Source organism: Diceros bicornis, chromosome 29 (assembly GCF_020826845.1).
Source record: "Diceros bicornis minor isolate mBicDic1 chromosome 29, mDicBic1.mat.cur, whole genome shotgun sequence".
In the NCBI taxonomy this organism is placed as follows: domain Eukaryota; kingdom Metazoa; phylum Chordata; class Mammalia; order Perissodactyla; family Rhinocerotidae; genus Diceros; species Diceros bicornis.
The window spans coordinates 21,196,426-21,221,417 of NC_080768.1; the positions used below are offsets into that span (position 1 = coordinate 21,196,426).

The 24,992-nt window shown below is 42.6% G+C and overlaps 1 protein-coding gene across 1 annotated transcript in view; it reads right to left on the reverse strand.

The window, feature by feature from the left end:
* Positions 1–20,911, reverse strand: part of PDGFRL (platelet derived growth factor receptor like) — a 48,357-nt gene extending 27,446 nt beyond the window's left edge. The window contains exons 1-2 of the mRNA XM_058525082.1: positions 20,857–20,911; positions 10,953–11,250 (exon numbers count right to left, since the gene is read on the reverse strand). Of these exons, the coding sequence (XP_058381065.1) occupies positions 10,953–11,250; positions 20,857–20,911 (353 nt within the window). The remainder of the gene's footprint in view (positions 1–10,952; positions 11,251–20,856) is intronic.
* Between the last annotated feature and the right edge of the window lie 4,081 nt (positions 20,912–24,992).

The following is a 24,992-nucleotide window of genomic DNA, read 5'->3' on the forward strand; positions in this document are numbered from 1 at the left end:
TATCCCAGAAGGAGAGGAGAGGGAGAAGGGAACAGAGAGCTTATTTAAAGAAATAACAGCTGAGAACATCCCAAACCTGGGGAAGTAACTGGATAAACAAAGTCCATGAAGCTAATAGAACACCTAATTATCGCAATGAAAAAAGATCTTCTCCAAGATACATTATAGTAAAACTGTCAAAAGTCAATGATACAGAAAGAATTTTAAAGGCAGCAGGGAAGAAAAGACAGTAGCCTACAAAGGAATCCCTATTAGGATGTCAGCAGATTTCTCAGCAGAAACTCTACAGGCCAGGAGAGAGTGGAATGACGTACTCAAAATAGTGAAAGATAAAAGCTGCCAGCCAAGAATACTCTATCCAGCAAAGTTATCCTTCAGATATGAAGGAGAAATAAAGGCTTTCCCAGATAAACAAAAGCTGAGGGAGTTCATCACCACTAGTCCTGCCTTACAAGAAATTTTGAAAGAAGTTCTTCTACCTGCAATGAAAAGGCAAAAGTACACAAAACTTTGAGTAATGTGATAAATAGACAGACAGAATCAGAAAATTGCAATCTTATATCAGAGTAGGTTGTTAAACACTTAATTATAGCATAAAGATTAAAGGAGAAAAGAGCATTAAAAACAACTACAGCTGCTTCAATTCGGTAATGAATTCACAACATAAAAAGGAATAATTTGTGACAATAAAAACATAAAAGGGGAAGAGGAAAAGGATGAAACCTGTACAGGCAAATGAAGATAAAATGTGTCAGCAAAAAAGGACTATTTTATCTATGAGACATTTTCTACAAACCTCGTGGTAACCACAAAACAAAAATCTAGAGTAGAGACATGAAACATAATAAAAGAGGAAACCGAGAAAAACATCACAGAAAACCACCAACTAAAATGGCAGAAAGAAACATAAGGAAAAAGAAACAATGAAGATATAAAGTATAAAGCAACCAGAAAACAAATGATAAAATGGCAGTACTAAGTCCTCTTATATCAATAATCACCCTAAATGTAAATGGAGTGAATTCACCAATCAAAAGATACAGAGGGGCTGGATGGATTAAAAAACAAGACTCAACTATATACTGCCTCTGAAAGGCTCATCTCAGCTCTAAAGCCAAACATAGGCTCAAAGTGAAGGGATGGAAGATGATACTTGAAGCAAATGGCAGCTCAAAGTAAGTCGGTGTAGCCATACTCATATCAGACAAAATAGACTTCAAGCCAAAAAAGGTAACAAGAGACAAAGATGAACATTATATAATGAAAAAAGGGACAATCCATGAAGGAGACATAATATTTATTAATTTATATACACCTAACATAGGAGCACTAAAATATATAAAGCAATTATTAACAGACCTAAGTGAGAAATTGACAGCAACACAATAATAGTAGACGACTTTAGTACCCTACTTACATCAATGGACAGATCATCCAGACAGAAAGTCAACAAGGAATCATTGGCCTTAAATGAAACATTAGACCAGATGGGCTTACTAGATATATATAGAACATTCTATCTAAAAGCAGCAGAATACACATTCAAGTGCACATGGAACATTCTCAAGGATAGACCATATGTTGGGACACAAAACAGGTCTCAATAAATTTAAGAAGATTGAAATCATATCAAGCATCTTTTCTGATCACAATGATATAAAACTAAAAATCAACTACAAGAAGAAAGCTGGAAAAATCACAAATATGTGAAGACTAAACAATATGCTACAGAACAACTATTGGGTCAATGAAGAAATCAAAGGAGAACTCAAAAAAAAAACCTGAAGACAAGGGAAAATGAAAATGTGAGGGCCGGCTCCGTGGCTTAGCGGTTAAGTGCGCGCGCTCTGATGCTGGCGGCCCGGGTTTGGATCCCGGGCGCGCCCCAAGGCACCACTTCTCCGACCAACCGGAGGCCGAGTCCCACGTACAGCAACTAGAAGGATGTGAACCTATGACATACAACTATCTACTGGGGCTTTGGGGGGAAAAAGATGAATAAATAAAATCTTTAAAAAAAAAAAAAAAAAAGAAAGAAAATATGACATACCAAAATCTATGGGATGCAGCAAAAGCAATACTAAGAGGGAATTTTATAGCAATACAGGCCTACCTTAAGAAACAAGAAAAATCCCAAGTAAACAATTTAACATTACACCTAAAGTAACTAGAAAAAGAAGAACAAACAAAGCCAAAAGTCAGTAGAAGGAAGGAAATAACAGAGCAGAAATAAATGAAATAGAGACTAAAAAGGCAACAGAAAAGATTAATAAAACTAAGAGCTGTTTCTTTGAAAAGATAAACAAAATTGACAAATCTTTTGCTGGACTCACTAAGAGAAAAAGAGAGAAGGCTCAAATATAATCAGAAACAAAAGAGAAGTTACAACAAATACTACAGAAATACAAAGGATTGTAAGATATTACTATGAACAGCTTTATGCCAAAAAATTGTACAACCTAGAAGAAATGGATAAATTCTTAGAATCATACAATCTTCCAAGACTGAATCATGAAGAAATGGAAAATCTGAATAGACTGATCCTCATAAGGAGACTGAAACAGTAATCAAAAACCTCCCAAAAAACAAAAGTCTAGGACCAGATGGCTTTTCTGGTGAATTCCACCAAACATTCAAAGAAGATTTAATACCTATTCTTCTCAAACTCTTCCAAAAAATTGAAGAGGAAGGAACACTCCCTAACCCATTTTACAAGGCAAACATTACCCGGATGCCCAAACCAGACAACAACACAAAACACAACCACACACATACACAAAATTACAGGCCAGGGGCTGGCCGGTGGTGTCGTGGTTAAGTTTGTATGCTCTGCTTCGGCGGCCCGGGGTTCACAGGTTCAAATCCTGGGTGAGGGCTGATGCACCGCTCATCAAGCCATGCTGTGGTGGCATCCCATGTACAAAATAGAGGAAGATGGGCACAGATGTTAGCTCAGAGCCAATCTTCCTCACCAAAAAAAAAAAAAAAAAAAATTACAGGCCAATATCTGTGATGAACAAAAATGCAAAAATCCTCAACAAAATATTAGCAAATTAAATGCAATATATTAAAAGGATCATAGATCATGATCAAGTGGGATTTATGTGATAAATGAGTGATGCAAGGATGGTCCAACATCCACAAATCAATCAGCATGGTTGATAACAAAATGAAAGGTAAAAATCATATGATCTCAATAGATGCATAAAAAGCATTTGACAAGATTCAACATCCATTTGTGATAAAAACTCTCAACAAAGTGGGTATAGAAGGAATATACCTCAACTAATGAAGGCCATAGATGACAAACCCATAGCTAACATCACACTCAACCATGAAAAACTGAAAGCTATCCCTCTAAGATCGGCAACAAGACAAGGATGCCCACTCTCACCATTCTTATTCAATATAGTATTGAAGTCCTAGCCAGAGCAATCAGGTAAGAAAAAGAAATAAAAGGCATCCAAATTGGAAAGAAAGAAGTAAAATTGTCACTATTTGTGGATGACATGATTTTATATATAGAAAACCCTAAAGAATCCACCAAAAAAACTATTAGAAATAATACACAAATACAGTAAAATTGCAGAGTACAAAATCAATATGCAAAAATCTGTTGCATTTCTATACATTAACAATGAACTAGCAGAAAGAGAAATTAAGAAAACAATCCCATTTGTAATTGCAACAAAAAGAATAAAATACCTAGGAATAAATTTAACCAAGGAGGTGAAAGAGCTGTACACTGAAAACTATAAAACATTGTTGAAAGAAATTGAAGAAAAGACAAAGAAATGGAAAGAGATTGCATGCCCATGGATTGGAAGAATTAACATTGTTTAAATGTCCATATTACCTAAAGCAATCCATAGATTCAATGCAATCTTTCTCAAAATCCCAAAAACACTTCTCGCAGAAATAGAAGAAAAACTCATAAAATTTGTATGGAACCACAAAAGACCCCAAATACCTAAAGCAATCCTGAGACAAAAGAACAAAGCTAGAGGAATCACATTCACCAATTTCAAATTATACTACAAAGCTACAATAATCAATACAGCATGGTATTGGCAGAAAAACAGACACACAGATCAATGGAACAGATTTGAGAGCCCAGAGATAAAACCACATGTATATGGACAACAAATTTATGACAAAGGAGCCAAGAAGGTACAATGGAGCAAGTAAAGTTTCTTCAATAAATGGTGTTGGGAAAACTGGACAGCCACATGCAAAAGAAGGAAACTAGACCACTATCTTATACTATATACAAAAAATTAACTCAAAATGGATTAAAGACTTGAATGTAAGACCTGAAACCATAGAACTCCCAAAAGAAAACATAGGCAGTATGCTCTTTGACATCTGTCTTAGCAGTATCTTTTTGGATATATCTCCTCAGGCAAAGGGAACAAAAGCAGAAATAAACAAGTGAGACTACATCAAACTAAAAAGCTTCTGCACAGCAAAGGAAATCATCAACAAAATGAAAAGTCAACCTACTGAATGGGAGAAGATATTTGCAAATCATATATCTGAAAAAGGGTTAATATCCAAAATATATGAAGAACTAATACAACTCAACAATGACAAAACCAACAACCCAATAAAAAAATGGTCAGAGGATCTGAATAGAATTTTTTCCAAGGTAACACACAGATGGCAAACAGGTACATGAAAAGATGTTCAACAACACTAATTATTAGGGAAATACAAATAAAAATTATAATGAGTTAGAATGTCACCTCACCCCTGTTAGAATGGCTATTATCAAAAAGACAAGAAATAACAAGCATTGGAGAGGATGTGGAGAAAAAGGAATCCTCACACACTGCTGGTGGGAATGTAACTTGGTGCAGCCACTATGGAAAACAGTATGGATATTCCTCAAAAAATTAAGACTAGAACTACCATATGATCCAGGTATTCCACTTCTGGGTATTTATCTGAAGAATATGAACACACTAATTCAAAAAGATATATGCACCCCATGTTCATTGCAGCATTATTTACAATAGCCAAGATACGGAAACAACCTAAGTGCTCATCAGTGGATGAATGGATAAAGAAGAGGTGGTATATATATACAATGGAATACTACTCAGCCATAAAAAGATAAAATCTTGTCATTTGTGACAACATAGATGGACCTTGAGGGTATCATGCTAAGTGAAATAAGTCAGACAGAGAAAGACAAATACTGTATGATTTCACTCATATGTGGAATATAAAAAAAATCAACAAACAAACTAAACAAAACAGAAACACAGATACAGAGAATAGATTGGTGGATACCAGAGGGGAAGGGGGATGGGCAGAGGGAAAAATGGGTAAAGGGGGTCAATTGTATGGTGATGCATGGAAACAAGATTGTGGCAGTGAGCATACTGTAGTGTATACAGAAGTCGAATTATTATGTATACCTGAAACTTACATAATGTTATAAACTAATGTTGGCTTAATTAAAAAAAAAAAAGGAAATACTTATGGAGGACCTGCAGTATGCACGGGGTGCTATGGAAGTACTAATGAATAAACAGACACCATCTCTGCTAAGCTTACAGCCTGGCGAGAAATACAAACATAAATGACCAAGGAAACAGTACTTTCCCTGTTGGATAAACGCTTCAATGAGGGTGTGTAACTGGGGCCTCATGGATGGTGGGGGCTGAGAGCAAGGAAGACTCCCTGAGGATGTGACAGGCCTGGATCCGAAGGATGGTGAGCAGCTATTCCAGTGTGTGTGTTACAGCAGAAGAACTCAAATAGGCAAAGGCCCCAGGCATGAAAGAGTTTGGCACATCTGGGGATCAGAAAAAGTCCCTACAGCATGGGGTGTAGACAAGAAGAGAGTGAAGTGAAATGAGGCAGAAGGGAAAGGCAAGGCCAGATTGTGCATGGCCTCGTGAGCCGTGAGGAGTTTCAACTTTATTCTAAGTGCAACAGAACTGTTCTGTTGAAAGACTTGAAGCAGGAAGTGACAGGAACAGACGTGCTTTCGTGAAAGATCTGACTGCTGTGAGGAGGATTGAGGTCAGGTTTGAGCTTGGGTGCAGAAAGTCCAGGTATGTTATTAGTGCTGTAGTCCACATAAGGGACTAGGGTCATTGCTGCTGTGGTGGGAAGATTCAAATAATTAAATAGTAGCATCATTAGGGCATGGTAGTTGATTGAATGTGGAAGTAAAAGGAAAGTGTCTAAAGAGATTCCCAGGCCTCTGGTTGAGGACAACTGGCTGGAATTACTGCCATTCACTGAACTGAAAGACACAGGAGGATGACCAGGCGTGGAGAAAGATCATGACCTCAGTTTTAGATAGTTACATTGAAAGAAAGGCTCAGGAAAGATCCAAACAGTTGGGCAGGCAGTTGGAAAGTCTGACCTGGAGGTCAGAAGAAACACTGAACTCTAATATATGATAAATGGAGGGCATTTGGAAGCATGTAGTAATAAGAGAAGAAGACACAGAACCAACATTTAATGTCTGAGAAGGTAGAGGTTGCAGAGCTAGTGAAGGAAACTTCAAGGAGGGGCCAGTGAGGCAGAAAGAAAACCAAAGAATATGGCATTGTGGAAGCCAAGAGAAGAGTGTTCCCTTTTGCTATGGACCTAGTGGGACAAGTCACATGGGGACTGAAAAGAGAACTCTGGATTTAGTGACTTTGTTGACCTTGGTGACAAAATGCATGGGGAGTAGTGGGACAGGAGTCTGGTGAAGTAGTTGAAGAGCAAATAGGAGAGGAAAGTGGGGACAATGAGTGTAGAGAGACTCCTCCAATGGGTCTGGCTGGGAAGGTAAGAAGAAAGGGGAAGGTGCCTGGAGTCCAGGTACACGGTGGCCAAGGTGGGATTTCTGAATATGGAGATGAGTTATGGAAAGGATTCCGTTGAGAAAGGGAAAGTGAAGACCCAGAACGGGGAGGCAATAACTGGTGTCTTAAGGTTCCTGAGAAAGTGTATAAGGATGAGACCCAGGGCACAGATGGAGCTTTGGCCTTAGTCAAGAGGAGAAACCCTTCCTCCGCTGTCATTGTAAGAGCGGGGAAGAAGGAGATGTGATAAGAGGAAGTTAACGCAATTCGAGGGCTCCAATTTCTCGATAAATTAGGTGATAATTTCATTAACTGAAAGTGAGAGAGATAGAGATCAGAGGTTTAAGAACAGAGAAAAAGTGAGCTCTCTGGAGAAATGTCTTCAGCGTTGCCAGGCACCAGTGAGGTGACCACAGACTAAAGGCACTCGTCCAGCCAGCTGTGTGGTTTCCTCCAACAGCGCTCCGTGTCCATGTGCCGACAAGAGAAAGTAGGTGAAAAAGTTCATTTGGGGTTAGAAATTTCCAAGTGGGAATGAAGGAAAACAGAGGACAAAATAATTTACTTAGGACGTGTTCAAGAGTTTAGAAATGTAGAAACGACAGACTCTGGACTCTAAGATGAAGAGAGAGAGAATTGAAGACAGAAGGGGACAGAGTGGATAAAGAGAGAGAAGGTAGAAGGCGTCAACTGACTAATGGCTCCATGAGGTCAACATGGAGCCTGTTGTTAGAGGCTCTGAGATAATGGGGATGGATCCAGGTGGCAGAGCTCCCTAGATTTAAAATACATTCATATTTTGTCGTCACCCTCCTCCAGATTCATACAGTGCATGCATCGGCGTTAAGTGTAATGATCTTTCAAAGTTGAATGAATGAATGAATGAATGAATGACTAGAAATGACTTCTGACCTGATCACTATCTGGGGAAACCAAAAATTTTTCCTGAGTTCTGGTATGTGTCAGGCACTATCCCAGATGCTAGGACTCTGATGATGAACCAAACAGACTGGTATTTGCCCTCAAGGGGCTTACCCTTCCGTGGGAGAAAATGGACACAGACCCTAGATTACAAAGAATTACAAAGACCCCAGATCAATTAAATGAAAGCGCAAAAGAGGTGTATAAACTTTCTAGGATCCTCTATATTAGAAACCACGTTGGCTGCGCACAATTCCCTTATTTATGTGAGTTATGGTCAGAATTAACTGTTCCAAAAGATCACTTGGATTATTGTGCTTGAGAAATAGGCGTTGCCTAATAACAATTAGTTACAATTTATCGAACACTTTGTATGAGCCAGGCAGCACTTACCAAAGACAATATTATCTCCCTATTCCAGATGAGGATATTGGGTGCCAGGGAAATTACTGGTCAAGGGTCACTTTGATGGTTCGTGGTAAAGGCAGTAGTCAAGTCTAGCTGTGCCTCAGCCTGAGCTGTTTCATAGCATGCTCCTTCTTCTGGTCAGAGGATTAAATTTGGGCAAATGTGGTAGCATGTGCGTTTAGTTCCAGAAAGCTACCAAAATTCGTTAAAATGACCGGGCTTTGTTGGAAGCACACCTGGAAAACTTCCAACCCAAAGCTGTTAGAACGCTGGAAAGAACTCATTCTGAAGAAAAAGAAAACACGGGATGAATGCTTCTCTTCTATCCAAAGGCACCACCACGTTCCGGGAAAGATGTCAAGAGTTGATTTGTTGACTCTCCAGTGTCAAATAAATCATGATTTTTTTTTTTTTTTGCTGTTTGATATAGAGTTATGACTAGATGTTTTTCACATTTTTCACATTTTTTCGTAAAGTTCCTTGGGGCCCACATCTGTCTTTACTTTCCTATAAAGCCCTAACTGTGCTTTGAATGAATTCTATTTCACGTGAGAAAATTGGTTTTTTCAGCTCCTGGATATTTCTCTTCAATTAAGATTCACGTTCACTTCACTTTGAGTCCTTAAGACTCAAACATATTTTCAAACATATTTTGGCTAATAGAACTTTGAAAATACTCCTAGATAATACTAACTCTTCAAGGGCCAAATCATCTAGGTTTAGGATACTTTGTGTAAGTCGAAGACTAAGACAGTGTTCAGAATAATTTAAAATAGCTCAATTCTGGTTTTAAAAAAAGGTGTGTAAATATGACTTTGGTAAATTGAGTCATTTAAAAAGCATATGGCAGTAAATCTTTCCAGATTTGTTCCAAGCAGCGGTTACACACACACACACACACACACACACACACATGCATTTCAAGTATGGAGATGAAAATGGGAAAAATGTTCTCATTCCCTCACCCTCTAATCCTCATCCAATCCCATGTTCCTTAAAAAAACCTCTACACTATTATATCCCATGAAGCCAGAAGAACATCTTCAGAATAAAATGTGAAAGAAGTCTTAATACAAGAGGTTAGATAGTAGATAGATAGATAGACAGAGAGATGTTACTTATATATATTTTTTAATCTATTTATTCTCCAAGGTGAATGTGTGTGAGAAAGAAGGAGAGAAGATTGTGATTCAGTCATTCAATAGATAAAGCTAAATGCCAAATCCTCAGCTAAGTCTCAGTGAAAAACACAGAGTTAAAAAAAATGTTACAAGTATGAAGAGCGCTCAAAAGATGACGCACCAGGGGCCATGGGAATGCCTAGCTAGGGAGGCCTGACACTGGCTTCTCAGAGAAGGTGACACTGAGGCTGAAGTTAGCCAGGTGAAGAGGGGGCCAAGAGTGGCCCAGGCAAGTTTGATGGCCCTATGAGCCTGGTACATTTGACAATCTCACAGGAGCCCAGGCCAGTGAAAGCAGAGATGCTAACCTAGAGATTAGAGATGACTTAGACGGCGGAGGTCAGGAAGTCTCATCAGTCACGTGAAGATGTTGGACTTTATCCCCAACCGAGTGTTAAGTAGGGGGTGACATGATCAGATCTACATGTTGTAAACATTGCTCTAGCTGCAGTGAGAAGGAGGTTGGAGGAGGACAAGCCTGGGAGTGGTTATTGCAGCTTTGGTGATGAGGGATAACGGTGGCTGGGACTGGGGTAGCCACACCAGAGATAGAAAGAGGATGGGTTTATGGCTCTTAAGAAGGCTGAATTGACGCCACTTGGTGATTGACTGGCTGTAGGGAGTGAGGGGGTGAGGGAGAGAGGGAGAAGGCAGGGATGCCCCCAGTTTTCTGGCTGAGCAGCTGAGTGGATGGCGGTGTCCTTGAGGATGAAGATTGCAGAGGTGGAGTCTGTGCAGAAATACGAATATGCAGAGTTTGAGATACTGGAGATCCACCTTCTTTCTTCTTCCCATTCCAGTCATCCCAAACAGACAATATCCCATATTTCTCTATCCTAAATCATATGAAGAAAGGGCTGGAAAGAATCTTAGAAATCACATAGTCTGATCCCCTTCATTCTATACACGAGGAAACTGATACCCAGGGAGTTTAGAGGACGTCCCCAAAGACACACAGGACTCGCATCCACTAACCCCATAGGCTCTCCCAATACCCTCTGAAACATGCTCTGTTTTCTTGCTTTTCACAGTTTTCATAATCACCTTAACTACTTTTCCTGAACAAGAAACCCAGCCTCCTGAAGGTACTTCTTCAAAGATGAGAAATCTTTGGCCTTCTTTTCAACTGATGCCTCTGGATATAAAAGTCATATACTCGGAAAAGTAAAAACAATCAGAAGCAGTTGAAAGATGAAAAATAGTTTAAGTTGGTCTCTGGTCAAGTTGCTCATAGGAATCTCCTGTTAGGTCTCCTGTTAGGTCATTTTGTTTTTAACAAACGACCTTTGTTAGGTCATTTCAGTTTTCATATGATTACTTAAGAAGTATCAAAAAGCATTGGGTCCATTATTTTTTACAATATGCATTCTTAAATATCTCTGTGCATTGTAGTTTCAATTATTTGTCATATGGCTTCCTATAAACTTTCACTGTTTGAACCAAAGTGGATAGGATTTGCAACAATTTTTTTAACTGACTGAGAAATAAAATCTATGGCTTTTGCTGGTTGAGCTTCCATTTTTATACGCTCTTAGAGTGAAATGGCAGATGTCAGAAACAATGCAGTATTTAATGAGGGAAGGAAACCAAATCCTTGACCAAATACAAGTTAAAAAAAAAAATTACTTACCTGAGGCGGGAATCCTTAAAGGTGTCGAGATATGCAGGATAGCTCCATCCAATTCTATTTCCTTTACATCGAAGCTCTAGAGTTTGCCCTGCTGTCAGACTCAGGGTAGCGGCAGGTTTCTGGAAGCGACCTTTATCCAACATTTGTATCATTATAGATGGTGTCTTTGGTGTTGAGTCAGCTGAGTCCCTGTCTTTTATTTTAGGAATCTTGGGTTTCACCTTTTTGTTGGCAGGCTTGATTCTGTTCTCTCCTGGCTCCTTCGGACGCTTGTTCTTGGGAGGAGGTTGGCCAGTAACTAGTACAAATGTGAGGAGAAAATAATGGGCCATCAGAGTAACACATGCAGAGTATTTAACACCTAAAACAGATCTTCATATGTCAAAATTATTTTCAGTAATAATCATTATTTTCTTGGTTCATTCTTAGGTTTTAAAACCATTAATAACTGAAAGCGAATATATTTAAGCATCAAAGATTTTATTCCAATTCAGCAAAATATTTCATGTGTGAACTGAAATTTGCACTTACCAAACAAAAATACTTTTATGTGGTTCACATCCTGTCTCACAATCTAACTCAAAGCCACTCAAGGTCTGTTTCTTGTCTTTGCAATCTCAGTGCTATCGTGGCTCTTTTTTTTCTTTCTGAGGAAGATTAGCCCTGAGCTAACATCTGTGCCAATCTTCCTCCACCTTATATGTGGGTTGCCACCACAACCACCACACACCTACACCACCTCACAAGTGGTGTAGGTCCGTGCCCAGGATCCAAACCCACAAACATGGGCTGCCAAAGTGGAGCACCCTGAACTTAACGACTACACCAAGGGGGCCGGCCCCTATCATTGTTCATTTGAATCTACTGGTTAAATGCAGGAATACGTAGTCTCCAGGGAGACTGCACTGCAGTGCATTCAGAAGATTTCAAACCATTACGAACTTTCTCCCAAGTGAGTGCATACAGTGGCGTCTTTGTGTGTCAGGGGCTGACAATGTCCGTACAGAATACAAGCCTTAGTAAGGAGTGAATACTAAACCCATGCTCATTTAAAGCTTACACATAAATTATTAAAACTCAACAGTCACTGTAGCAATGGTTTAGAACTTAGCCAAAAAAATATTTTTGTGGGAGGAGTACTGTCTTTTATCACCAACGTTGTTGAGAATTGCTGGCAAATGGTGATAATAAAAAGCTGACCTACTTTGAGCCTGTTTTCTCTTTCCTACAGACAAGCACCCATTATTGCCTGCACCCAGGGAAGACTGCTCCCACTGGACAGCACTTGGTGTGCCTCTGGGCTCCAGAAACCTCAACTGTCCACCTAGCCCATGCAGCCATGCACTGTGTCCATCCAGTAAGGATGAGAAGAAGACTGTACGGTTTCAGTTTGCCCATCAGTCTGCATCAGCTCAAAGGCGACCTCAATATACACTCACAGAGTTACAAATGTCCAAACTTATAGGATCCTCAGAGGTCATTTAGGTAAAGGCCTCACGTTGCAGATTAAAAAAATAAAGGAGGCCCTGAAAGGTTAAATAAATTGCACAAAGCTGGTTAGTGGCAGAATGAGAGTAAAATTCAGGTCCCCTGACTCCCATTCCAAGTGCTCATTTAACTATCTGTAGGTGAACCTCTGTATATATTTTGAATAGATAACTACACAAACCGCGGCCAACTGAGGGAATTACTGGGTATTTGTATAAAATGGGGAAATGTGACCAATCAGGAGAAAATCATTGTTTTTCCTTTTTGATGTATGCATATATTTATCTAATACTACCTTGGTGTACAAAAGCCTCAAGGTGGTCAAAAGGACAAAGACATTGAAATTGGGATCAAGAGACTGAAAAAGGTAAGTGTTGCAAGTTCTTATACCAGAGGGCCAGGCAGGTGACAAAACTAGGTGAGCCAGATGGCAGGGAGAGGCCACGCCCTCCCTTAGGGACAGCTGCTCCTGCTTCAGCAGGCTGTTGCCTTGAGGAAGGACACGCCCAGGGTTGCTGGATCTGATTTCTCAAAGGATGGTGGAAATGCAGATTTCCTGATTTATAAATATCAGAAACAAATTTTTAGAAACTTCAGGTTTGAATCTCTGAGGTTAGAAGTCAGGCGGTGGTTTTCCTTGGAGGGGTGGGGACGACCAGGAGAGAACAGAGGGGCATTGCCAGAGCGTTCTGTCTTGATCTAGGCACACACACTTCCAAGGGTGTGTGCGGTTTGTGAGCATCTCACGGAGCCATACACTTAGGATTTGTACCAAGAACTCAACTGATTTGGACTCACTCAAGTGTGGAATGACGAACTTGGCATCCTCTGCGCGTTGCCTTTTGCCCTTTGAAACAGGAGCCATTTAGACTCCACTCTTAATTCAGCCTGACCCAGACCCTGGAACCAATCCCACTCTGAGCTCAGTATCAACATCAACTCCTCGGCCTGTGCCTTCTCTGTGCGTGGATGCCTTGCTCCCTGTGCCCCGCTCTCTTTTCCATGCCTTCAGGTCCAGTGACCTCTCTTTCTTTCCTAGGCCTGAGTCTCTTGTTATTTCCCATCCTTCCTCTACTCTGGTTCCTCTGGGTCACAGGCCCTGCAGAGCTTTCTCAGCCCTTCCAGAGAGCAGAGTTGTACCCTTGAGCCCTCGTCTCCAAGTCAAGTCCCTGATACCTGCTGTTGAACCCGCCATTTGCCAAGAGTTCCCCCGACCCTGCGTGTTTGGTTTACTTACTCCTGGGGTTCTAATGACAGAGCGAGGTGGGCAGTGAGAAACGTGCACACATTTCCCCACCTCCCAGAAAGAGAAGCACTGTAACCACCGGGAGCATGTCAGACGGAAAGAAGTTCACTAACCCAGCAACATCAATTGTGAAGCATAAGCCTCCATTTTGCAATAGCGTAAAAGTCACAGCATTTTCCTTAAGGTAGAAAATAAAAGCCTACCATTATGGTGTCCAAGTCATCTGTGCCCACAAGCATTTTAGTCATACCATGCCCATGAGATTCATGGACCTCTGGGTCGATGTCTAATTTGGTGTGTTTTCTTTATAATGTAACAGGAATTCAAGCTATCAGAAATGATAACCATCTGTAAATCCTAAGGAATTTAGGCAACTTGTTTGACTTCTCAACTATCAGATCCTGTGTGGCTCTGCTTCTCAGGAACATTAGATTACCTAATTATGGATACTATGCCTTCAAATATGTGCCATTATCCCTGCAGAATAATTTGACCTTTTGACCAAAGAGACCCACCAGTTGATCTGACTATATAGTTAGTCCGGCTGCCTGACCGTGGAATTGGTCCATGGTTTGATGGTAATGACACTGAGTTAAAGGAGCCAGACTAGTGGCCCCGCTGCCACCCAGACAGTCCTAGGATTGAGTGACTCCCAAATCCCATGTGTAACTTTCTAAAAGAATATGACTCTTCAGCCTAACTATGTAGATTAGGTATTTTCTGAAGGCCTAAAAAATGTAAGAATTTATATTGTAGATAAATAAAAGTGAAAGTCCATTGCCATTGCATTTTTGAGATTATGGTATAGTATATCTTAGAGAGAAATAGGTGGTAAAATTGACAAACCATTAAATATCATTACTGACTTCAGGTCCTGGGTGCCACTTACTAGCTGTGTGACGTTGGGAAGTGCCTTACCCTCTCTCTGGCTCAGTTTCCTCATCTGTGAATTGAGAATTATGTGGTAATAATGACAATCTCACGGATTGTTGTGGGGATTAAATGAGTTAGTGTTTAAAATGCTGACCCATAGTAAGCAAGTGCTACCTGTTTTGTGGTTGTCTCATGATCCTCTGCATGATAAACTTGTGATGGAGGCAAAGCAGCTATTATTCTTTCTAATTTACAGGTGAAAAAATTGAGACTGCGGATGCCAAGTAGCTCACCGCAGGTCACTAAGAAGTCAGTGAAAATTCAGACCCTTGACTCCAGGTCTAGAGTCATCTCTGGTCCATGTCCTTGCCTTTCGATTCAGAGATTAGCATCCTGTAGCATTTACACTTTATTTGCACAAATATCCTGCCCAGCACCATTGTCTAAGTGGTTTCTTTGTTTGATATGCCCCGGGCTTTGACAATGAGTTCCAAGTCAAACAAAACTTGATGCCACGGATGACAGCACAACCTTCCTGGAAGGGCTGGAGCTGCTTTTCCAAGGCATACATTAGAATCCCCTAGTGAGGAGACGCTGGTCAAAAACCCGTCTCCGAAATGAATGAATAAATGTTACACAGCAAGAAGCAAGCAAGACAAAGGACTGTAATTCTTCATCATCAAATGAGGACTGCAGTCAAACTTTATTCAATAAAGGGGACCTGACTACTAACCTCTCCAATTCTATAGAATTGTGTTGGAGGAGAAAATAAATTCAGTACAAGAGTCACTGACGGCTGCTTAGATGAGGACTACATGTAAACATAGTCATTAACCTCAAAGACCTTTGGCTTTTTTCTCTCCATGGGCAGTTGAGGGGAAGGATCTGACCTGAGCATAACATCAAAATAACTACAATATAAATTTGCTGAGTAGCTCAGGGGTCCCCAACGAGTTATATAAACTAAGAGACACGCCCCACTCTCAGTTTTCCATTCTTCATGGAACATCTCATAACACACAGACCTTTCCAAGAACAAAGCTGAGAAGGTGGGAAAGCAATGACACTAGAGGGATGAAAATGTAGAAAGATGAGAGCCTTTTCTTTCCCTCCTCCCTTCCAGAACCCCAATCCAACCCCCTCCTACCATTTCTTCAAGCATCATTTTCTTAAAATAGCAATTTCTAAGAATTAGATACTTCTACTCCAGGATAAAGACCTTAATTTGAAACGTGTTTCAGAACATCCACTAGAACATGTTGGTCACTCTCTTCTGGAAATATGTTATATTCACTTGGCTCCCAGGACATGGCAGCGTCTTGGTTCTCCTCCTATGTCACTCACGACTCCCGAGTCTGTTTGGCAGATCTTCCTCATCTTCCTTTCCTGCCTCATCTGGCTCCCAAAGGCTTAATCCTCGCAACTCCTTGCAATCTCTAATGACACTCAATCTCTAGTGGCCTCGCACAATCCCCTGGGCACCGGTAGCATTTATATGCTGAGAGCTGCCTTGTTCTTGTCCTGGATTTGCCTCTAAACTCCGGGGCTGAATATTCTATCGCTTACTCAGCACCGCCACTTGGAAAGCTAGGAGGCATCTCAAATTGAACGTGTCCAAACCGAACTCTGGATGCCCCTCCCGACTGGCTCCTTTCCCAGTGTCCCTTCTTAGGAAATGGCAACTGGATTCATCCAGTTGCTCAGGACAAAAACCTTCTTTTCTTTCTCTCCTAAGCCACGTCCAAGCCAGCAGCGAATCCTCTTGGCTTTGTCTTCAAAATAGACCCTGAATCCAGTCTCTTCTCCCTAAATCCACAGCCACCACCCTGGACCAAGCGACTTTTCACTAGACTACTAAAATACCACCTAGGTAGGCTCCCAGATTGCACCCAGCACTGCTACCTTTGAAAACATAAATCCAATCATGGACACTCCTCTGCTCAAGACCCTCCAGTGACTTGCATCTAATTTAGAATAAAGCCCTAAGTCTTCCAGGCCCCACAAGGCTTTGCCATCTCCCATCCCATGCCTCAAGGTCCTTCAGCCACACTGGCCGCGGGGACACCTCGAAGCTGCTACGCTCCATGTCCTTGGCTGCTCGGCTCTTCTTTCAGACACCCGCAGCGTTTGCTTCCTGCCTCCGGGCAGGCCTCTGACTCTCCTATCCAAACCCACTCTCACTCTCCTCTGCAGCCCTCTCCATCCTCAAACCTTGTGTTATGGGTTGAAGTGTGTCCCTCCAAAAGATATGTTGCAACAACATGGATGAACCTTGAGGGTATTATGCTAAATGAAATAAGCCAGACAGAGAAAGACAGATACTGTATGATGTCACTCATATGTGGAAGATAAACACATAGATAAGGAGAACAGATTAGCGGTTACCGGAGGGGAAGGGGGTTGGGGGAGGGCTAAAGTGGTAAAGGGGCACATAAGCATGGCAACAGATGAAAACTAGACTATTGGTGGTGAACACGATGCAGTCTATACAAAAACTGAAATATAATAATGTACGCTTGAAATGTACACAATGTTATAAGCCAATAGGACCTCAATTAAAAAAAATCTCATCACAATAAATACTCGTTTTAAAAAAAAAAGATGCATTGAAGTCCCAGCCCCTGGTACCTGTGAATGTGACCTTATTCGGAAACAAGATCTATGCAGATGTAATCAAGCTAAGATGAGGTCATTAGAGTGGGCTCTAATCCAACATGCTGGAGTCCTTAGAAGAAGAGAAGAGACACACACACACACACACACACACACACACACACACAGGAAAACACCGTGTGAAGACAGAGACACACAGGAAGAAGACGGCCAAGTGACAACAGGGGCAGAGACTGGAGTGACACAACTGCAAGCCAAGGAATGCCAAAGATTGCCTGCCACCAGCAGAAGCTAGGAAGAGGCCAAGAAGGATTCTCCCTGGAGTTTCAGAGGCAGCACAGGCCTGCTGACACCTTGATTTCAGGCTTCTAGCCTTCAGAACCGTGCGAGAATCAACTTCTGTTGTCTTAAGCCGCCTAGTTTGTGGTACTTGGTTACAGCAGCCCGGGGGAAACTAATATACCCTGATTATTGATTCTTATGCCACTTGTCACTTCCTGAAGTTTTATCTTTATTTCGTTATTATTATTATCCTCTCCATTAGATTATGAATGCCACAAAGTAAGGCCTTTACAACCTCATCCAGGAAAAACCACCAATCCTCAGGACTTCTCTTACTCCTCTGGCCGTCACACTGTCTGGTCTCTCTCTTGCTCTCAAACTTTTCTTTTTTGGCTCTAAGAATCAGAAATTATTTTGTATGTCAGACATACAGGCTGAGATCCTAAATGTTTTGAAACATTCATTATTTGCTCTCGTAAATAATGAGAATTTTTACAATTCTTTTTTCATTATAAGGATTTCTGAACTAATTTTTACTCTCTTTTTCCAAGGAATAGATTGAGACACAAGAATGATACAGAGTCCTGGTTAGAGAATCATCATCAATGTCGCTCTTCTTACCTTCTTAAAGATCTGGCTGCATTGCCCTCATATCATAATGAATCTCTTTGGTCCTCCCAGAAACAGAACCCTTCATAGCATCCAGAATAAACCCATGTTTATTCAAATGAGCATTGATGAAGGGTCTGGTGTTAGATCAACAAAACAGCAGTAACAAATCAGTATTTATGCTTCATCATTCACTCCTGGCTTTGGATAAAATATGTAGATAATCAAAAGTTGGTAAGCACCCATGATTTTATACTTTTTAATGTAAAAATAGCAGCACCACATCAATAAACATAGCGGCACATATTCCATACAAATGCTGAAAATCAGGTGCTGTGAGCCGTGTCTGGCTCTAAGCGGGATCTTGGGCTGTTTGTTATCTGTTTTCATGCCTCACTTTCACGCCACAAGAGTAATCTCTCCTCTCCCAGCTCCCACTCTTCATGAGAAGAAATAACATTACTTCTAAAAATGTAAAGCACTTTAGAATGAGGCAAGGCAAACTTCACTGGGTTAGAGCAGATGTACACCCAATATGAACTTGCAGGGAAAACTTTACTAGTGAAGGCCTCTCGTAGAAGTGACCAGGAAAACAAAAAGGCAGTGGGTAAGCTGAGTCATGGGCCTACATCTGCAGTTTGTGCTTCAGAATGGCCCAGAACACAGCATATCCCAACCTGCCAATCAGAGCTGGCACTGGAAGGGCTTCCCGTGTAAGCCACTCTCATAGGTCTGCTTCTGGCCCCAGCCAGCCTCAGGATAACTCAAACAGAAAAAACGTTCTTAATAGGTTTAGGAAAACTTATATAATTTAATGAAGCAGATTTACTTTTCTAATTGTCTTTAATATTTTATTCATAAAGTCTATACTATACATATTTTAAAGTATATGTACTAGCCACATATATACATATACATATATATGCACATATATACATATATACCTAATAGCTACAGTGCTATTATCACACCTAAAATTTATCAATTATTTCTTAAATATTTATAATTATTCAGTCTGTTCAATTTTCACTGATTGTCTCGTAAGTGTTTATTGTTCGCATGAACTATATTTGACTTAAATGCTAATTGATTCAAGCAGATGTTTGTAATCATTCTCATGGTCTGGGCACACATTGGCAGGGAGAGATCCAGGAGGCAGCGGGTGAAGCCACATCCTGAGCCTCTGAGGCAGGCATCTTGCGTGAATCGTATAAACAAGTGAGTGGGCTATTTGAAATTATTTTGTCTGGCCATTTCCTGCCCTATTCAAAAAATGATACCAAATCCTGCATTCCTGTCTCTTCAGCAGTCACATACAAGGACCTGCCAGGAGCATTTTAATACTGCATTTTACAGCATGAACTCATGTCAGCTCCTCTGAGTAGAAGAGCTACCTACACTTTATTCAACAAGGCTCTACACTTAAGGATCCTCATGCTCAGCTTCGAGTCCCAAAACCATCTTGGACTTTGAAACTAGCATTGGGGTATTTTTTTCACAATTGCTGCTAGTTTCATGGAAAAGAAAGGAACTGGTCAGGAGTAGTGGATAAAATGTGAGCCAGGTTAAGCTGGCTCCCGTGTGAGGTTGCGTAACAGCAAAAACTACTTTTCAATCAAAACGAAGCAAAAAATGTGGCTAGAGCTGAGGAATTCCAAGGAATTCAGGATACCAGGATGTACCCAGATGCAAAATGTCCTGTACAAATAACACTAATCGAATAAATAATGGAGCCAACAAAACAAATGCTAACAGTAACATATAGACATCAATATAGATATAACAACAGTACCCCCCCCCCCCCCCCCCCCCCGGATACACACACAAAAATAAAGCCTGACACTGTGAGTCTACACAACAGGGAGGGCCCAGGATAGGCATGCATTCAAAAAAGTGCAGTGGCACAGGGTTCCCATATGCTGTACAAAAATATATTTTCTTCATCTGTTCCCATTCAATCAGATGAAGTGTAACAGCTGTGGGTTTTGATTCGTTTTTTTTTTTTTATAATTTTATTTATTTATCCCCCCCCCCCCCGCAAGCCCCAGTGGATAGTTTTATGTCATAGCTGCACATCCTTCTAGTTGCTGTGTGTGGGACGTGGCCTCAGCATGGCCGGACAAGCGGTGCGTCGGGTGCGCGCCCGGGATCCCAACCCGGGGCGCCAGCAGCGGAGCGCGCGCACTTAACCTCTAAGCCACGGGGCCAGCCCTAATTCGTTTTGAGGTTTAATACACAAGAAATATCTGGTCTAAGATTTAGGCAGATCTTGCAGGATTCAAGCCCAACGTGGTATACGAAACAAATCCAGGACTGTGGACAGGAGGAAGAGGACACTTCGAATTTTTCAAAAGAATCAGCAATTGCCTTGCTTAGGTGGCACCCGTCCTCAGAAGCAGAGATCCGGGGCGAACGCGGCGCGGAGGTGCAAGCGATCCGTAGCTCGCGCGCCACCTTCCAGAGCGACACGTTGACACTGGGGGCTGGACCAAGCGCTGGATCGGGATGCTCGGTTTGCCAGCCAGGGGCATTCCGAGAGCGCTGGAGCAGTCCTGGTGGCGATCCTAAGGATCTGGGTAGCTGCCACCGTCCCGGGGGCTTCCAGGGGAGGTGGAGAAAGGGAGGGAAGGAGACCCTACTAGAAGGGCAGGTGCACGGGTCAGGGAGTGGCGCCAGGGCCGAGCCTTGGAAGGTCAAAAGTTAGAGGAAGAGCGGGCTGGGGGAAAACGTGGGTTGGGGGATCGGGGCTAAAGTCAGGGCACAAACCGGCAGACCCCGCGCAGAGTCACTCACCATCCTCTAGCGCTTCGTGCACCAGCAGAAGACCAAGCAGCAGCCAAACCTTCATCTTCAGGGTAAGGGGCGGGGGCAGAGATGCTGGGGACAGTGGGTCGAGGCACGCAGACAGCGCAGGGCGAGGGCAGGGGCGCAGAGGGGAGGCGGCGGGCGAGGGGCGCCGCCTCGGGGCGGGAGCCGCGGCGGGTCTGGGCGGGCGCCTGGGACGCCGCAGCTGGAGGATTCGGTTTCATGAGGAGGAACACATTTTTGGGAAAAAGTTGGGGGATTTTTTTTTAAATTTTCTGCGTAATGTGACTTCTCCTGCCCCCTGGCGGAGCCGGGAAGCGCAGCGCTTTTTCCCAGGGAGGAGAGGGAAGGCTAAGGGCGAAATGTCAATTACAACAGTCACTCGGCGTTTCACCAAATTTACCAACTTTGAGAAGGCCCGGAGTAATCCCGCGGGTACTGATGGGGTCACATTTAACCATAATTGTCCAAATGTCTCCAGCGCTCTCCCCTCTCCAGCACAGCCTCAATGCTCTGTAAAAAAGTGCCCCTTGAATATTTCTGTGCGTTCCCAGAAGGTCTGTCGCTTGTGCTCACTAACAACACCATTGCCCTCGGTTGTTCTTGCTGTCCCTCCATGTCTGGCCAGAGATGGGCTCTGCACCCAGCCCTGTACCTGCTGGACAGGGGCATCTCCACTGCGCCTGAGACGTTAGAGCACTGGGACGCCCATATGGGGAAACTGGCCTGCCATCAGAGGGGCCCACAGCAGGCCAGCTCCTTCTCCGGGTTCCAGCAGAGGTTTTGGAGAAACTTCTTGTTCCTTTTTTAATTCTTAAGTTCCATTACTCTACCCAAGACTCAATTAGGTGTTCAGGAGGGACCGTGCCGGAAAACAGATCCAAGTAACAGCATCAATGCCCCGCCCCCCCATTCCACCCCCACGTCTTTCCTTCTAAGATCAGCGCTCTGGGCTTCTTCTAAATGTAGTATCTTTTTGCCCCCAGGAGGGTCTTCAGTTCTAGCAAATTGTTCTCTCCACCCCCTTCAGCTTAAGAAATCCAGAGAAGTTAAATGATGCTCCCATGAACCCTTCTGTGTGCTTATCATGAAGCATGCTGAGGCTTAAGATGAAAAGGAAAAAACGTTGCAAACCAAAATATAACTAAATGCTAAATTGTGCCATATATGCTATTAATACTGCAAAAGTTCAGAGAGGTGAGAGATAGGTGCAGGTCGGAGGAGTGACGGGAAATCGTAGAGGGATAGGGCTTGAATTTGGAGAGCAGAGGAGGGAGGGAGAGGACAGAGGAGTACATCCTCTGGGGTTGGTTGGCCAGGGGTCGTGAGAGCATGGGCTAAGACACAAAGCAAGAACTGGCCCAGTAGTGCTGGCTGGCCAGATTGGAAGGACAGATTCACCATGGGAGAAAAGCCACAAATAAGACTGAACTCATAGTCTGGGGTTGCGGAAGGTGGGCTGTGGTGGGGGAGAGGATTTAGGCTCCATGTGCCACTCTGCAGAGAGCTGTCCTAGGTTTCTGAGCTTGCAGACTCATACAATCAAAGCAGTCTGCAGGTGCGCCAGTGCAAGGGTGTCCCCCCAAGTGAGGAGCGCGGCCTAAGCTTCCAGCCCTTTCATTCGAACATTACTATTAAAGGGAGGTTGATTAGAAGTACAAGAGGGGACTTCTTCCTCAACATCCAAGGGGAGCAGTGCTGCAGTTTATGACAAACAAGTGCTTATCAGCCACTTCATGCAGGAGGAACCAAGAATTCTGCAATCCTCGCCAGCTCGGGTCCTACTCTGCCATGCCTTGGGTTGCAGTGGAGAGAGCATTTGCCTGGGAATACAGAAGACCAAGGTTCAGGCCCTACCACTGCCTCCAGCTCTTAACTCCTCCCACAACTCACTTAACCTCCCCAGATTTGGGGTCTCCTCTTGGTGAAGGGAGGAAACTAGATGATTCTTTCAATAGGTGTTTACTACGTGTTTGCTATTACGGATATGAAGGTTAAGACATCATCCCTACTTTGAGGCGTGGACACCAGCCTGGAGACAAGCATTTAAACCACTGTAATGCAATGGATGTGTCACATTCTGGGGAGCATTCTGAGCAAGGAAATCTGGGAGTGCACACAGGACTAAATCCGCCTAGGCGGCCCCCCTGCTGAAATCCCTTTTCATTCTGACCCCATGAAATTGACAACTTTGCTCTCACTCTGTGTTGGAGTCTGGGGTTCAGTCTACACCTCCTCTTCCTCACTCCACGGGTGCTGGCCGGTCTACCTGCTGACTATGCATCACGTCCCCCCTCTTTGCCATCATCCCTCGCCTCATCGCCCTGGCTCGGGCTGTTATCCTCTCTCATGGGGATGTGGCCACAGCCTCCTAATTGGTCGCCCTGCCCCTCCTTCTTGCACCTCAATCCATTCTTTCCCCAGCAATCAGATCTGTCTTCAAATGAAACTGAAAAATCTAACCCAATTTCAAAGGCTCTCCAAAAGGCTCATACTCCAGAGTTCACAGCCTCTCCAGCTTCCTTTCTTGGTAGCCTCTCCCTGAACTGCCCTCCACACAAACAGCACACGCCCATCGCCCACCCACCCAGCCACCTTGTGGGTCCCCTGATCCTGCTGCTTCCTCTGCCCCAAACAGTTCCCTCCTCTGTTTTACCATCTGCCTGCCCTCTCGCCACACCTAAGTCCCTGGCCTAACTCACGCTGCAAGACAGCTCAGACCTCACATCCTCCAGGCTGGGCTAAGCACTTCTCTGGTCTGAATACTTCCATCGTAGCACGTACCACAAAATGCGGAATTTAGCTGTGAGTCTGGTTATGCTTCTTTCTCTTGCACTGTCCTATGAGTTCAAGGGCAGGAAGTATATCTTATTAAATTTTGTATTCTACAACCAGTTTCTGGAAAGTAGTAATTATTAATTAGGAACTTACAGCCTCCAAGCAGAGGGTTAGACCCTTAACATGGATTTCTTGTTGATCCTATCAAGAAGTCTACAAGGTAGGATGTATTGTTAGTATTGTCCCCCTTTTATGGATGAGGATGCCCAAAGTCAAACTCACAGTAAGTCATAATCCATGTTTTGTCTGACTCCCACATCTGTGACTCTAACCCCTCACTCTACTGGTTAAAATGAGCTGTTGAAATCACTACAAATGATAGTTCTCAAACAGGGCCTGCCTGACCTACCAGCTGGACAGGCCACAAAGCTGCCCTTCTTAAACTCCCGAGACTGGAGGCGATTACTTTGTGACTTACGTCATAGGCTCGTGCTAAGATCTGAAGGCAACCAGATGAGCGGAATTGCAAACCCTTCCACGGAGAGAGGGAAGGCACAATCTGCTCCACCTTTTGCAGGAGTAGGTGGCTGTCACAAAAGTAGCCATTAGAAGAACACAGCTAAAATTTTAATGAATTCTTAAAAGCCAAATGCAGACTGGCGTGAACGTTTAGAATCCCTGGGAGCCTCAGACACAAGAAGAGTCCAGAATCACTCAGCAGCTCTTTTCTACAAGACTCTGCTGGTTGTTCATAAGAAAGAGAGAAACCAAATGGCACCGTATAGAAGAGATTTGACGTTAATGGAGAGTTGCACTCAGTTGCTCCACTTGTGTTTTCTTTTATTTAAAAACATTCCCTTTTTTTTTCAATTACTCAATCCATTTTAAAATATTTTAAACCCCCACAGAATTTATAGGACAGGAACTGACAAAAGTAATAAAATATCCTTTCACATCCCTTACCTTTTCTACTAGCTATAAAGTATTCCGTAGTAAAGATGCACCATAGTTTAATTTTTCTCCTATTTATAGATCTGTTGGTTGTTTTAAAAACTCTTTTAAAAAAATGCTGCAGTAACTAGCCTTATCCAAACATCCTTGGCCATGAGTATTTCTATGGGATAGATACCTAGAAGTGAAACTATTCAGCCAAAGGCCATGACATTTAACCTTTTTGGCAAATGCTGCCAATTCAACAAAGCCGACCCTCTTTATAGCCAATTCTACTTTCTTCAGGGGCACATGAGCCTGCCCATTTCTTCACACCCACGGTACTGGATGTGATAATTCTACTCCATTTTTACAACCTCGGGGGTATCTCATTATGCTCTTTCAATTCCCATTCC